At 32.4% G+C, this 14550-nt stretch overlaps 1 protein-coding gene across 2 annotated transcripts in view; it reads right to left on the reverse strand.

The window, feature by feature from the left end:
• Positions 1 to 324: 324 nt before the first annotated feature.
• GPD2_1 (glycerol-3-phosphate dehydrogenase) overlaps positions 325 to 14550 on the reverse strand; it is a 60659-nt gene continuing 46433 nt past the window's right edge. The window contains exons 11-13 of one of the 2 annotated variants that reach the window (XM_051209767.1): positions 14033 to 14194; positions 11576 to 11674; positions 325 to 1628 (exon numbers count right to left, since the gene is read on the reverse strand). In XM_051209767.1, coding sequence (XP_051075226.1) covers positions 1527 to 1628; positions 11576 to 11674; positions 14033 to 14194 — 363 coding nt within the window. In that variant the 3' untranslated portion in view covers positions 325 to 1526. Of the gene's footprint in view, positions 11675 to 14032; positions 14195 to 14550 lie in introns of both variants that reach the window. The other variant, XM_051209768.1, reaches the window with a different exon arrangement.

Consider the following 14550-nt stretch of genomic DNA (forward strand, 5'->3'; position numbering starts at 1 on the left):
CGTATCTAAAATCTCAGCTGTATATGGCTGCTGCTGAACGTATAGTGTTTCGAGAATAGGCTTTATTTGAAAGCCAGTATTAAGATGATTTGTATTTAGATAACCCAGTAGGCATTTTTATTTACCTAATATTTTCGCTTTAACAACACATTCCTAGGTTATATTTTTCCTACCTGTAGAAGTTCAGTCCTATAATGTATTACTGTCCTTACTGAAAGATCTATTTCAATAAGAGAGCAGATAAAATGTCCACTATCCCACAATATTCTTCTGTCCAAGATTAGCAGCCAATTTGACTAATCTGTATTATCTTTTAAAGATGGCCTGAGATAAACAGAAATTATTAAAAACTTCTTCCCAACTGAATGTTAGTGAAGATTCTATTTCCTTTATTTTAATTGAGTATTGTTATCAATAAACGGAAAACGTTTAACATATGAACTGTTGAGTCCAACAAGCGGGTAAACATTTAGACAAGTCTTTGCACAAAACATTTTATGCTTTTAATCTACTCTCGTATTCTCAGTAAAGCCTTACCTGACAGACGTTCTCAATGAGTATATATTCTAGTAATTGTTAGGTAACCTTAATAAATATCTCAAATTCAGAAGTCGTTCTCAGAAATCTGAGGCTAGAATTTCAGCGAAGGTCAGATATGCACGAGATTTCGGATCTTTGATAACTTATGTCTTGAATACGAAATACATTTAAGTTCTATTGTCTGTATAATAAAACACGTATACGTTTGGAGGGTTGTATAAGTGTATTGACTTTATCACAAGGTATGGATACTCAAACAAAAATTTGTAAATAATCTCGAACATAGTTGACAAAAAGAATGCAATATATAAACAAAAAGTAACGAGAAAGTAAACTCGTGAACTAAATCGATACACACTGAACATAATTCTTAACAAGTAAAAGATCAAAGAGTGAAAATTTCTAATGGTTGCTGTGATAGACAGTAGTAGGTGGACAAATGATGCTGTTTTGGAAGTGATGAATAGCTAAAGTTAATGATAATAACGACGAAAAATACAACTATGAGATAGAAAACAGTTTTCCGAGTGTTGAATGAAGAATATTTTTGCATTCTATTGAATAATGATAATATAACTAGCTAAAATTAAACCAAAAAATAAGTAAGTTTTTTTATCTATACACGCTATAACTTTAAAAATGCACAATTACTAAAATAAGTCACTCATACATGCACACATTCTGCAACAATCTCAGCTCACCTAGATAAGAGTAATAAAAATTGAAAAAAAGATAGTCGAACTACAAATCTGTGATATTATTAAAGTGGCGAATAACATTAATGATAATAGCACCATTCTTGTAGTCGATTCAACAACATCTTCAAAAAAGCACAATCGGCAACCACATTTAGACACATAACACTAGGAGTGAACAAAACACAGCGAAATAAGTTAACTTTTGAAAAAAAGTAAAGATAAGGGACACTTATCCTTATTATTGCTATTATCATTGCGAAAGTTTCTAAACAGAACAACAGTTTTCTTTCAAACACCACCACCACTTCTATAAACAGGAATTCGAGTACGACTTAATACTTTCTTTAGAGGTGAGTTGACAACAACGCCAGATTTTATTGCACTCATAAACTAGAAAAGAAGAATAGGCAAAATATTGTTAATAATTTGACATGACATAATTTTAAAGATTATTACTTATATATATGGTAATTAATAATTAAAGTTTATATAATTTATAATGAATGCACATTAAAGCAATTGTGTAATTAGGCAAATATAATGACGATAATAGGAGAATTAGAAAAAAAGAACTCCCATTCAATTTCTTTCTACATTGTTAGTGTGAATACAGGCACTTCATTTCAGTAAGTTATAAAGTTGGTATTTTCAAACTATGACACAATGTACGACTGAGTAGTAAGTTTTGGCTGCTGACAATATATGAAGCATTTTTGTACTTCATACCATTCATTAGACGAAATTATCTAACATGATTCTTTAACAGTATAGCTCGAGATAAGTACTTGTCATTTGAAATACTAAAAATGATTACTGTTAGCAACGGTATACGGGGCATCTTGTTCATAGAAGGTAATTTAAAAGGAAAGTGAACAAGAGTTATTCAGGAAAAACAGAATTATGATCTTAAATAAATAATGAAAGTGAAATTTTAGAAAAAAAAGTGACACAAACTTAAGAAATATGAGCACGTATTTTCATGATGGTTCTTGAAAAAACTCTACGTTTTTAGCGACGACGATATTAACTCTTTACGTAAGTGAAAAGGGTTTGAATACCATAGGGAGAAAGTGATTTTACTAAAATAATCAATATAGTATATTGGATAAAAGCAATGCAATAAAGGATCGAATAACAACCAGCTGATAAATAGAACAGGTAGCACATCAAAAAATTTGATAAAAATTTGTGCACAATGTAAAATTGTTTAATTAAAAAGCTTAGTTGAGATTAAACTAGAGTTAAGTCATATGCTTCTACTCACGTAGTTTTAACGAGACGAACATTTAAAAGTGATCAGCATTTCACTATCAGTTATGTCTCTGATAATGATATTGAAAACATCATCCATTGGCCAAGCAAAGATTTATGTAATTGGCTTAGAGCTACAGTTTGTGTGTTAGGGTCACCAGCACTACTTGCATGCTGGAATCGAGATAGGTGGAGTAAGATTAAACTTAAACTCTAACCCCTCAGCCACTGACTCGATATTGTTCTCGAAAACTACTGTTTAGATGCTAATAGTTTTAATTATACGGTATACATACTAGCTTTATGACCAAAAGACTAATGGAAAACAATATCATAATCTGGCTCACGAGAACTGAAATTTACAGTGTGTTTGTTGAATATTTGGAAAGTAGCTATCACTTATGCTCTTATTTTCATCATTTCAGAATTCATCATATATGTGATTCATAAAGATCAGTCTAACAGATGCATTAGTTTACATTGGTAAACATTTGGACTGGCATAATCAAAACAGTCTAGTATCCAATATAAACTTCAAGCTTTGTATATATAAATTTAAAACTTATTGACCTAACGTTAAGGTAAATCTACTAATAACAAGGAACACAAAATTAATATTCTAAAATTACCCAACTTTTCATTATTATCACAACTTTAAATCGGTTAATCAGAAAATGTGAAAATACAACATCAACTCAGTGATTAACGGCAATCTCACTTTCAGTTATACAGCCGGGAGTGAAGTAGACTAGTTAAAATGGTGTTCAACTGACAAACGTATACTATAGAAGGTAAAATTAACCTGCAAAGTCAAGCACAAACATACGCAGACACATATTGCGCAAAAATAGTAGCAAAATAATGACAAATACACAATGAATGTTCATAAGAAGAGGCAGCAACAGTGACCTGTGATAATTCTACAACACAAAAAGCAGCTGTAACAGAAGCAGAGTGTTAAGCATTATAATGATTTGTTGTTAATGTAAATCCACGCACAAAACAAACTTTGATTAAAATAGTGGGTTTTCAAAAATAGTCAAATATTGTAGATCTGCTTTGTAATGTCCTTACGTAGATAATTGTTAAGCTTGTTTATCAAGATTACGTGAATTCAATTGATGGATGAGTTGACTACGTAGTACCTATGTTGTTTTCATCATACATAAATGATTAATATTGAAATATGAATAAAATAAACAGTTTATAAGTAAGATATGTGAATGAAGGAAATGTTTATACAAAGCTAATTAAATCTAAAAAAGTTGAAGGTTTGTATATAATTTGACTAGAATGAAAATTTTCTTAATATCTGAGTACGAATGTATAAGAAGTGTTTTTCTACATTTCTAGTTCATCATATTTCAATAACGGCAAAAGAGTCAAGATTCATTCTTAATAAGTTGATTAGAGTATATTTTATGTAGCAGAAACTGTATAACTCTATCAACAATGTTTACTTTTCTGATTGTAATCTTTCTTATTGATCTTAAAGTAGCAAATTGTGAAAAAGCATATTTCCTGAATAACTTGAGAAACGTAATTTTTATGATATGGACAAAGTCGCTAACTACTTGTTTGAATGAAGTCACTAACTTCTAGTCCGAGTCATGTTGGAAAACGCAGACTAGTTGGTTAGGGTCTGCGTGACTATCGTAACCAATGGTTGGAGACTGTGGGTGACATGGCTGAGAATCAATCACGATGGAGTAGGTGTATACACTCTTTGTTTTCCTTTAAACCTTGAGATTAAAATTGCTTTATATCTTTCTTTCTACGAACTAATCCTTTCTTCCTGCACTATATCCTCATATGCAATCTTTATTTTATATATTACTACCATTGAAGTAACTACTTCTATGAATTTGGTGTTGATGTTGTTGTGCTAATGAGGTATGACGACTTGGTGCGATGCATATATGTGTCTGGTCCTACGTTGTAGCTGACTGACTGATTGAGCCTTATCCAATCAGATTAGCGGTTAGATACAATTGACACAGTCCAAAATCTATCAGAGCAGCACAATTTTATTCAGTGTCTATCTTCTTTGAAATCTCCATTCACAGGTTTTCAATTTATTCGATCACGGTTATATCTTCATGAACCTGGTCACATTTAGAATTCAAGTGTTGTTAATACTGTTTCCTCTACTTCACTTCTCTTGTTTATAACCACTTAAGTTGTCCTGATGACAACTTAAACGAACACACACTTGTGCCAACTCCGATGTTGATGATGTCAAATTAACAAGATTTACAATCAGATGTCGTTAGGCGAATTGTAAACACTTAAATAAATAGATAATACTTATGTATAAACGGATCTATCGGTCAAACAGAAATAAATTTTAATATCTTTCTTCAGCGTAACCAATAATCAAATTAGTCCAGAATCTAGCCCCTCTTTATGTGACAGAAATTGAAACACAGATACTTCCCTTATTTGTGGCGAACCGATGTTTTAGTTTTTACTAATTAAATTATTTAGATAGATCTTTAGATCTTTAAAACTATGGAAAAGTTTAGTGACCATAAATGAATAATTTGAGAAGCGTTTTTACTTCGACAACTAGGTTGATCTACATTCTAAAGATTCATTGCTAATGATCTCGAAATCTTAGATAGCTCACAAACATGTAAAATGATAATCTACAAAGGCAAAAGATTATCATTAAGTATCCAGTCAACTGTCTTGAACAGATCTTCAAGCTTTTGATAACTGGTATTGCACATTAAATACATGATGTGTTTAGAAATACAAAACATTGATCAAAATCAATTTCAAAACCATAAGAATTTGATAAAAATGAAACTAGCGATAAGTTCTAATGATAGCAACAACACAAATAAAGTATGAATAAATATGTCTGTTTCTTTAACATACTACTTTAATACAAGTAAACACAAAAACATTTCTAATCAAGTTGATTTAGTACATTATTTAAAGGATCGGACAACAGATACCGTATAACTCGGAATTCAAAATATGTGAAGTACACTAGGGAATGTAATTCCAGAAGTTAAAATAGAAGAAATCTTTTAAATAAAGTTATAATGTAAACGCTATTAAATTTTATGTAGATTTATAGCGACTCACGTGCAAATGGGTTTATTCTCATTTAGCTCAGTTAAGCCCTTTCGCTAACTTATTTAGCGGACAAAGCCATCCGTACTATAACAATTTATTGTACCCTTATTATTTTGTGCTCGCATGAAATACGCATGCTTGAATATTGATTACTGCCTACGCATTTATTCACTCTGCTAGTCTTACTACTAACCGCTTATTCGATTCGATTACACATTCATTTCACATGGTATATATATGTCCATGTTATTCATATTGAACTCTCACTCACTTACTCATTCGCTCACACGCTCTTGCTCTGGCCATCGCTCGCTTGCTTGCCTTTCGGCACAACTCTTCTATGCTTATTTAACGCATTTGTACATTTGGATATATGTGTGTGGTCTCGCAATAAACGTAATCAACACTTCGTATTTGCCTTCTGATTATTATACAGTTGGGGCGTTATACAGAACGGTTAGCAAGACGAATTGTATACGAAGTTAGGGATTATATCGGATACCGACCACCACATAATTGGCGATCCCGACGCGCGAACACGAAACAATCTTGAACGACATAATCCAATTCCTAAAATCCAACGTATTCGATTACAATTGTAACTATCATCCAATGGCAAACGGAATGGTCGAGCGCCTACATAGGCAATTAAAAGCGTCCCTTACAGCCGTCATCGTTAACAACGATTGGTCTAATAAACTTCCCCTAGTAATGTTAGCTCTAAGAGCAACAATTAAACAAGACATGGGATGTTGTCCAGCCGAGTTAGTATATGGAACTACTCTACGATTACCCGGAGAATTTTTCACTTCAAGTAAAAGTGTCCCGACTGATGTAACCGGCTATGTGCAACGCCTGAGAAAGCACATGAGCGATTTAAAAATAACACCTCCCAGACCACAACAACGACGAGTATTCATACCACAGGAACTACATAGCAGCACTCACGTATTCATTAGAAGAGATAAAGTACAACCACCTCTTCAACCGAGTTACGACGGTCCATTTAAAGTGATAGAGAGGACAAATAAAACGGTTACCATAGAAAAAGCTGGGAAGACAGATGTAATTAGCATCGATCGAGTAAAGCCAGCTTTCATCGATAGCGATAATCAATCAACAAGTACAGACTCATCTAAGATGGTCATACCAGCGAAACACGAGTCCCAAAAATCATCAACGTTAACTCAACAAAAAGACAAGACTCCGATAACAACAAGATCTGGCCGCAGAGTAAGATGGCCCCAACAATATGTCGCTACAATTTTCTATTAATAATAATCTACTATTTGGAATATCAATTATAACTTCTACTTCATTGTATACACATGCATTATTAAGCTCATGTTATACGCTATAAAACTCAACGTATCTTATGTACCCTTAAACTTATGCGTATAATTTTTGTTTAAAATGTAAAGACAATACCTCATTCCTTCTATTTTTTGCTATTATTTTATGTAACCTCACGGACGGGCACAAACCAAATGTACAGCACACACTAACTTCATCTTAATTTTGTATAAGCCATTTTTTTCAAACAATTGGAACTACTCTATTCAGTCTACTATTTTTTGTGTGCAAACACAGACATTTTCCATATATCTTTGTTTGCAGGGGGGAGCTATTATAGCGACTCACGTGCAAATGGGTTTATTCTCATTTAGCTCAGTTAAGCCCTTTCGCTAACTTATTTAGCGGACAAAGCCATCCGTACTATAACAATTTATTGTACCCTTATTATTTTGTGCTCGCATGAAATACGCATGCTTGAATATTGATTACTGCCTACGCATTTATTCACTCTGCTAGTCTTACTACTAACCGCTTATTCGATTCGATTACACATTCATTTCACATGGTATATATATGTCCATGTTATTCATATTGAACTCTCACTCACTTACTCATTCGCTCACACGCTCTTGCTCTGGCCATCGCTCGCTTGCTTGCCTTTCGGCACAACTCTTCTATGCTTATTTAACGCATTTGTACATTTGGATATATGTGTGTGGTCTCGCAATAAACGTAATCAACACTTCGTATTTGCCTTCTGATTATTATACAGTTGGGGCGTTATACAGAACGGTTAGCAAGACGAATTGTATACGAAGTTAAGGATTATATCGGATACCGACCACCACAGATTTAAATCTAGGTAATGTTAGTTCTCTAAGGCACGATCCATTGACAATACAACTGAGACAAAACAGCTTATTCAAGTCATCCCCATACAACTTTTTTTATATCACGACACCATGTCATACACTGACCACTTCTCCGATTTTTCCAACAACTCCCAGTGTCCGCAAATAACCAACCATGGGAAGTTCGTTGGCATGACATTCGTATTAAATATCTAAGCAAACCAAGACAGTGTTCCAAGATGTTCACACCAATTGCATTATCCGCACTGTGTCTGAACACACGTTCCAGAACCTCTAACATTAATGAAATCGTGTTGCCACTGAATGTTACAAATACTTCCCAGACAACGATGATCAAACATAGAGTCACTTAACATCCTCAACTCGGTCAGTTCAGGATTAGAAAGCACATAGCACAACTACTCTAATCCACGTGTCGTAGATCCAACCCTTTACACCCGGGATAACAAAACAAAAGCACCAAAGACTGCACACGTCGAAATAACACAAACGAACTTCTATTATGCGTGAATTGGTCTCACTACTCACGCCACCACCGGCATTTACACAGATACACAGACACATCAACTTCTACACTAATTCTATCTGCACACTAACAACAGTGAGTGAAGGGACAGGCTTCTGCCAGTCTTCTAATAGTACTTTGCACTCAGAAGGTGCAAAATAAATCCCATACCCACAGATGCTGACTGCCAACTGATTGAGTACGCACTGCATGGCTCGGATATCGTCTCAAAGTAAGACAATATCACCCGTATACCCAAAGCCGAAAAGTTTATTTCCAGGTAAAGGTACTCTGGACTTAGAAAGTGTAAAAGATATACCATACCTACGGACAATGATCGTTGATAAACGTCCTTTATTATCAATAAATCGTAATCACGTAGATAAATTTGGCCACTTCATCATCATTATCACTTTTCTTACTCATATAACTGAGCTCACGTTCCTAATTTACGGTTCAGTATTTAGTGAATTGATTGCGTAGACAGAAAATTAGGTTGAAAAAATGTGTTATTTCCTGAATAAATTGTACACCATTGAAAAGAATATTAACAAGTTTAATACAGTGATTTCTATCTTAACTTCAATTCTAAAAAGTCACTTGGATCAATGAATAAGTTGACAATAGTTTCCTTTAAAACTGAGTTTTAAATTGAATGCGCAATTCAGTAATGAAAAGCTGACCGACCTCACTAACAGTTTCAAAGAATTTATCGATAAAAGTAAAATAACACCAACGTAGACAAAAAACAAGTCGTAAACTTATCACACTGACATCTCTATAGCAGTTACAATTAATACAGGGCACTGAGATAAATAAATTTGACTTGCCTAAAGAACCAGTATTGTAACACTATTCATAATTAAAATTTATAATTCTTGTCAAAAAAAGTTCGTATGAGAATAAAAAAGTAATTTGCATATGCAAAATTATAAAACACGATATTAAGAAAATCTGTTCACAAAGTATCAAATAAAACACACTATTCCATTTAGATTTAAATGTATTCCTATAGTGATTGTGATTTGTTAAGTTCTAATAGGAACCATCCCGCAGAAAACATCCTTGCTAAAAAAAACCGCTAACCAGGTATTTCAGCTGAAAGCATTATGAACTGCCGTGACGACACAAAACTTGACAAAGAATTAATATCTTTTACAACAAAGTGTAATTATCCAAAAAAAAATTAACAACGATAGTAAATTGAATAATTATTATTTTAGTAATTAAACTCTCCGAATTTCTTTTAAAGGGTTTGTGCTTTCCTGTTGTTTATGTTAAGATCTACAATTGATATGAATGCATCCTGAGTGGATTGCCTCGATATTTTCGTTTATTCACAAGTCTTGATTAAAGTTAGATAGTGACTAGCAGTGAAATCTGGATAGCCTATTTCATCCCACTTGGGGTGGTCCTCTGGGTGTACAACCATTCTAGTTTTCATTTTCACATGGTAGATCATCGAACCTAGTACTTTTATCTTCAAACATTAAAGCGTTATGCGTCGACCTACGAAGTTCAAATAGCCACTGTCTTGTGTAACGGGTACAGAGACTGGACAACTGCATCCCTTAACATCAAAAACGAGAAAATATAAATCCTTACAAATAAAATACGCGCCGCAGGCTTTTACACGATCTATAAATATTTGTGTTCTAGCTGATTTGTCAGGGTTTCTTCAGCAATATCAATGTGAGCCTTTGTACCACGACATTATCGTAAATTTTGAAATAAGGCAGTCCTATTAGTTACTTTGTTTTCTAAAACATTATATAAACTGAGATGTCCACATAATTTATTGTTTTTTTTCCTAGAGGCAGAAAATCTAGCTAACAAAGTCTAGTCTCATCTCTTCTCGCTTGTGTGAAGTTAGAATTTTTGAAGTGTCGTTGTGTGTTAATCGTAGATTTATCTAGTTATGATAGACCAAGTATTGTGTTAGGAGTATTTCTCATGCCTCTATTTTGAACCCTAACGATTACAATCAGCAACAATATGTCTATCCTTTAATGCAGTGTAAGGTAGATTCGATGGCACAGGATTGAACTGACAAAATAATAACTCAATTAAATTAGTATCCAAATTGAAATTAATCGATAGAAATTGATCAGCACTAAGGACTAGAAGAATATCTAATTGGTTATTATTGAATGGTAAATATTTCAGCCCTAAAGAAATTCAGTAGTTACGGTCCGAATAGCTCAGTAATTAAGTCTCTAACTATGACACTGTGATACTAGCTCAAAATATACGAAGAGCATTAGTTCAGTCAACATTGAAGATGCGGCTTGATGGTGATTATCAACTAGCATGAAAACTAGGCCTACAACTTACGGTCAGTTGATTCAAAACCCCAACTAACACAAGCGATTATAGTTAAGCCAATGGGACTACGTATTCATATGCATTAATACACTAATATTAATACTTCATGGTAAGTGGAAGAATTTAAGAGTGAAATTAACTTCCATGAATATACTTAAAGCAATAGGTAGCCCAGTTTCGTCGTTTTTTAGAAACTTAACCATAGGCAAATGCATACAGCAGAATTATGATATTGCGTGTGTGTGTGTGTGTATGACAGCAAGTTTTTATACAAATTAATAACTCCGAACCATTAAAACGGCTGCGTAATTGATTGGCAAAAATATCAAATGCAGTTTACAATCAGAAGTATGAATTCGTAATCATGTCTTAAACTTGGAGGAGTTTATTGGCATTGACTTATCAACGTTTTTACTTCAATTTCTTGAGATAACAAAAACGTGTTCGGTGCAATATGCCCTTTTAGAAAATTGGAATGTGTATATAATTTAAAACAAGTAGAAAATATCTGCAAACAACAGGAGCTAATCGATATCACCTTAACAACATAGGATTGTTATTATTTAATATGAAAGAGATAACGTATTTAATTTAATTTAATTCAATTACTACTACGTGTAATTGTACGTATTCAACAATTAATCACACTATTTGTGTTAAGGTCAATGATATCAGCCGGTTATCCAAACCTTAACAAATGGGTCGACTTTTGAATCTGAAATCTGTCGGTTAAAATTTGAACAACCTAGCAACCAAATATCTAAAAACAAAGAATGTTGACTTGTTATCTCAAACAACATAAGCATTAATGTTTTTCAACTTGAAAAGAGTAAAGTATCTGATTGAATGTTAAAAATAAAATAAAATTTCTTTATGAGAATTAACTGAAATATGTAGATAGAAAATGATGGAAAAATAAAGGGAACTAAGAATTATTTTCCGAGAACCAATGAAATAAATAAATAAAACATCAGAGAGAAAAATTTTCCATTTTAACATACTTGTAAGAATTCTGACATGTCAACTTGTCCATTCTTATTAATATCCATTGTATTCAAAGTAGATTGTAACACTTCTTCACTAACATATTCACCAGATTCCTAAAAAGGTTAATAAATATTGTTTGTAAAAAGATTCATGAAATACAATAAGAATATTGCTGTTATTATTACTATTATTCAGATATGGAGCTTGAAGAAAGTTAGCTTAGTTAAAAAGATTTCAACGACAACTGATAATCTCAGCTGGATAATCATCCGATCAGTTAGTTATAAACAAAATAGAAGCTGACACTCATCTATGTCGATCCAAGTCACCATACTGTATCACTATAGTGAGATGAAATTACCAAGATAAATGTTACAGTAGTAGAAAACATTAGACGTAGATAATATGCTGAGAATTTAATACTATACTAAACATAATTTTAAATAAAGCTATTGTTAGTAATTAATAGTAAATTCATGGAATGAAAAATATAAAGTAATTTCAAAGCCCAAGATTTAGTGGAATAGGAGTGAATAAATCTTAGCCATTCTAAACGATTCTGAGTCATATCACACCAAGTCCCAAATAACTGACACTTAAAGTGAAGAGATTGAAAATAAAATGAAATAATTGATTGTTGATCTCTTGATATTTCATCAGTTGGTGTTAATACATGATTAAAATTGTATTCAGATAGTTTATTTTTGTTCACTTTATCAAATGTATAATGAACTTAATGGTTACAATGAACAAACCATTTAAAACGTTATTATTTCGAAAAAGAACTACCTAGGCAAGTTATAAAAAAAACTCTTGAAAACTGAGGTGTTTGAAATCATTCAAAGTTACGGATAGGAATTGTAAACTTGGTTAATGAATATAGAATTTAAGAAGCATAAAAGTAGAACAGTGAAGAAAGTTTATAAGCAAAGATGGATAGTAGCTAGCAGTGGAATACAGGACGCGCGTTTCGCCCTGTTTGGGACTCGTCAGCCGGATGTACCTGCATCTCAGAGTCGATGTTCACTCTGGGACTCGAACTCAGTACCGTTCGCTTCAAACGCCATCGCGTTATCCACTTAGCTACTGAGTCCTGATAGCTACTTGCTTGTGCAATGTGGTGAAGTTTAATTCACTTGGTATTGTTTTACTTGAATCTTTCCATTGATGTTTTGGGACTGAAATTGATCAGTCTCTTATTGGCATATGTGCATACTGTGTGTATTGCCTCGATATTGCCTCAATTTACAGTATGCACATATGCCAATAAGAGACTGATCAATTTCAGTCCTAAAACATCAATGGGAAGATTCAAGTGAAGTGAAGAAAGTTGTTTTAGCGAAGATTTTATTTACTTAAGCTGTACAATTATATTCATAGTTAGTTTATTCACTAAAGTTAATAGTTTACAGTGAAATATAAGTGTGTTGTGTAATTTTAAACAATTATTATAGTATGTTGTTATTTCTAAAATTAGTTTTCTTTAAAATGCTAAAACAGTGATTTTATGGAGTCTGCTTATTACATGAAACATTTATACAATCGATTGTCCTTACACATTAATTACTTGAATAAATTGTACTTTAAACAAGATGGAGAGAAATCAATATCAGGTACATTGTCTACACAATTATCAAAATATTTATTGTATACTAATCTAGTTTGTAATTTTTGGCAAAACCAATTTACCAAATTCAAGAAAACTCTATAAATAAATACATTATTTTTGTCTTAAAAATAAATTCATTAAAAACATACTTGAAACAAAATAATTAGTTTTGAATTAAATCATGTTATGACATATGTTGACGTCAAAATTCTGTAACATTCAGTTACTTTTAGAAGATTAATACTTACAACGATGAAGCGTTTAAAACCAACTAAAACTATTATAGAATGCTGTGGAGGTTTGTGAGTTTAGAGACCCACTGAAGTTTGAAATCTAAACCATTGGATGTCAACATAGTGGTTTGAAGATCAGGCGCTTTTTGCAAAGCCTGAAGGTCAAGGGTAATGAAGGAGTACTGATGAGGAGTATTATACTAAAATGAAACAGTTGTCTGGCACTTCCTGTCTTTTAATGATTGTTTAATCATGATGTGAAAATTAAGAATTCATCAAAGTCATGACAAAATTTGACACCATTTTGAGAGAAGTGTCTTATTACATCATATGACTAGATTAGTAATAAATTATAAATATTGAGTAGATTGAAAAAAGTGATTAGCTATTGTATTTGGGAAAATTTAAATACCATGCAATTGGTTCCCTTTATGAATTTAAAATTTAAATAGTTAACATATTATACTTCAAATGAATCATTAAAGCTTTAGGGAATAAATATGTACACAGTAACAAGAGTTATGGAAAACAGCAAAACAGTTCACAAGTATTTCTAAAATATCGGTGGTAATTAACAAATTGAATACAGAAAAAAATCACCAAGATATCTTGGTTTGATAACAACTTACAGTACAAAATTTGCGTAAATCATCCAATGAAACATATCCTTTAGTGCCATGATCAAGTTTACGGAAACTTTGTAAAAGATTACTAATTTCATCAATGGTCAAATCCATACGAACACCTTCCATAACACGCAGACCAAGACCCATTTCAGATTTTAAAAAGTTCTATAAAAAGAAAAACACAGATTTAACAAGCGTATAAAAATGCTCTGAAAACATATGTTATCAGTTACAAAAATCAATAGGAATCCAGACATACTTAAAATAAATACTGACAAGAAACTGTTCACGATGTATGACGAAATATAATATATATATATATATATATATATATATATATATATATATATATATGCATTAACCCAAAGTGAGACATTATTATTATTAGTGGCTTTATTCAGTATTATATTTTGGTACAATATAGAATTTCCATGGTGGTCTAGCTTCAATTGACTCATGATTTCAACCTGTGAAAGTCCTAAAAATCTCCACAAACCCCTTCTGATATTAATCATCTGCTC

This window comes from Schistosoma haematobium, chromosome 1 (assembly GCF_000699445.3).
Source record: "Schistosoma haematobium chromosome 1, whole genome shotgun sequence".
In the NCBI taxonomy this organism is placed as follows: domain Eukaryota; kingdom Metazoa; phylum Platyhelminthes; class Trematoda; order Strigeidida; family Schistosomatidae; genus Schistosoma; species Schistosoma haematobium.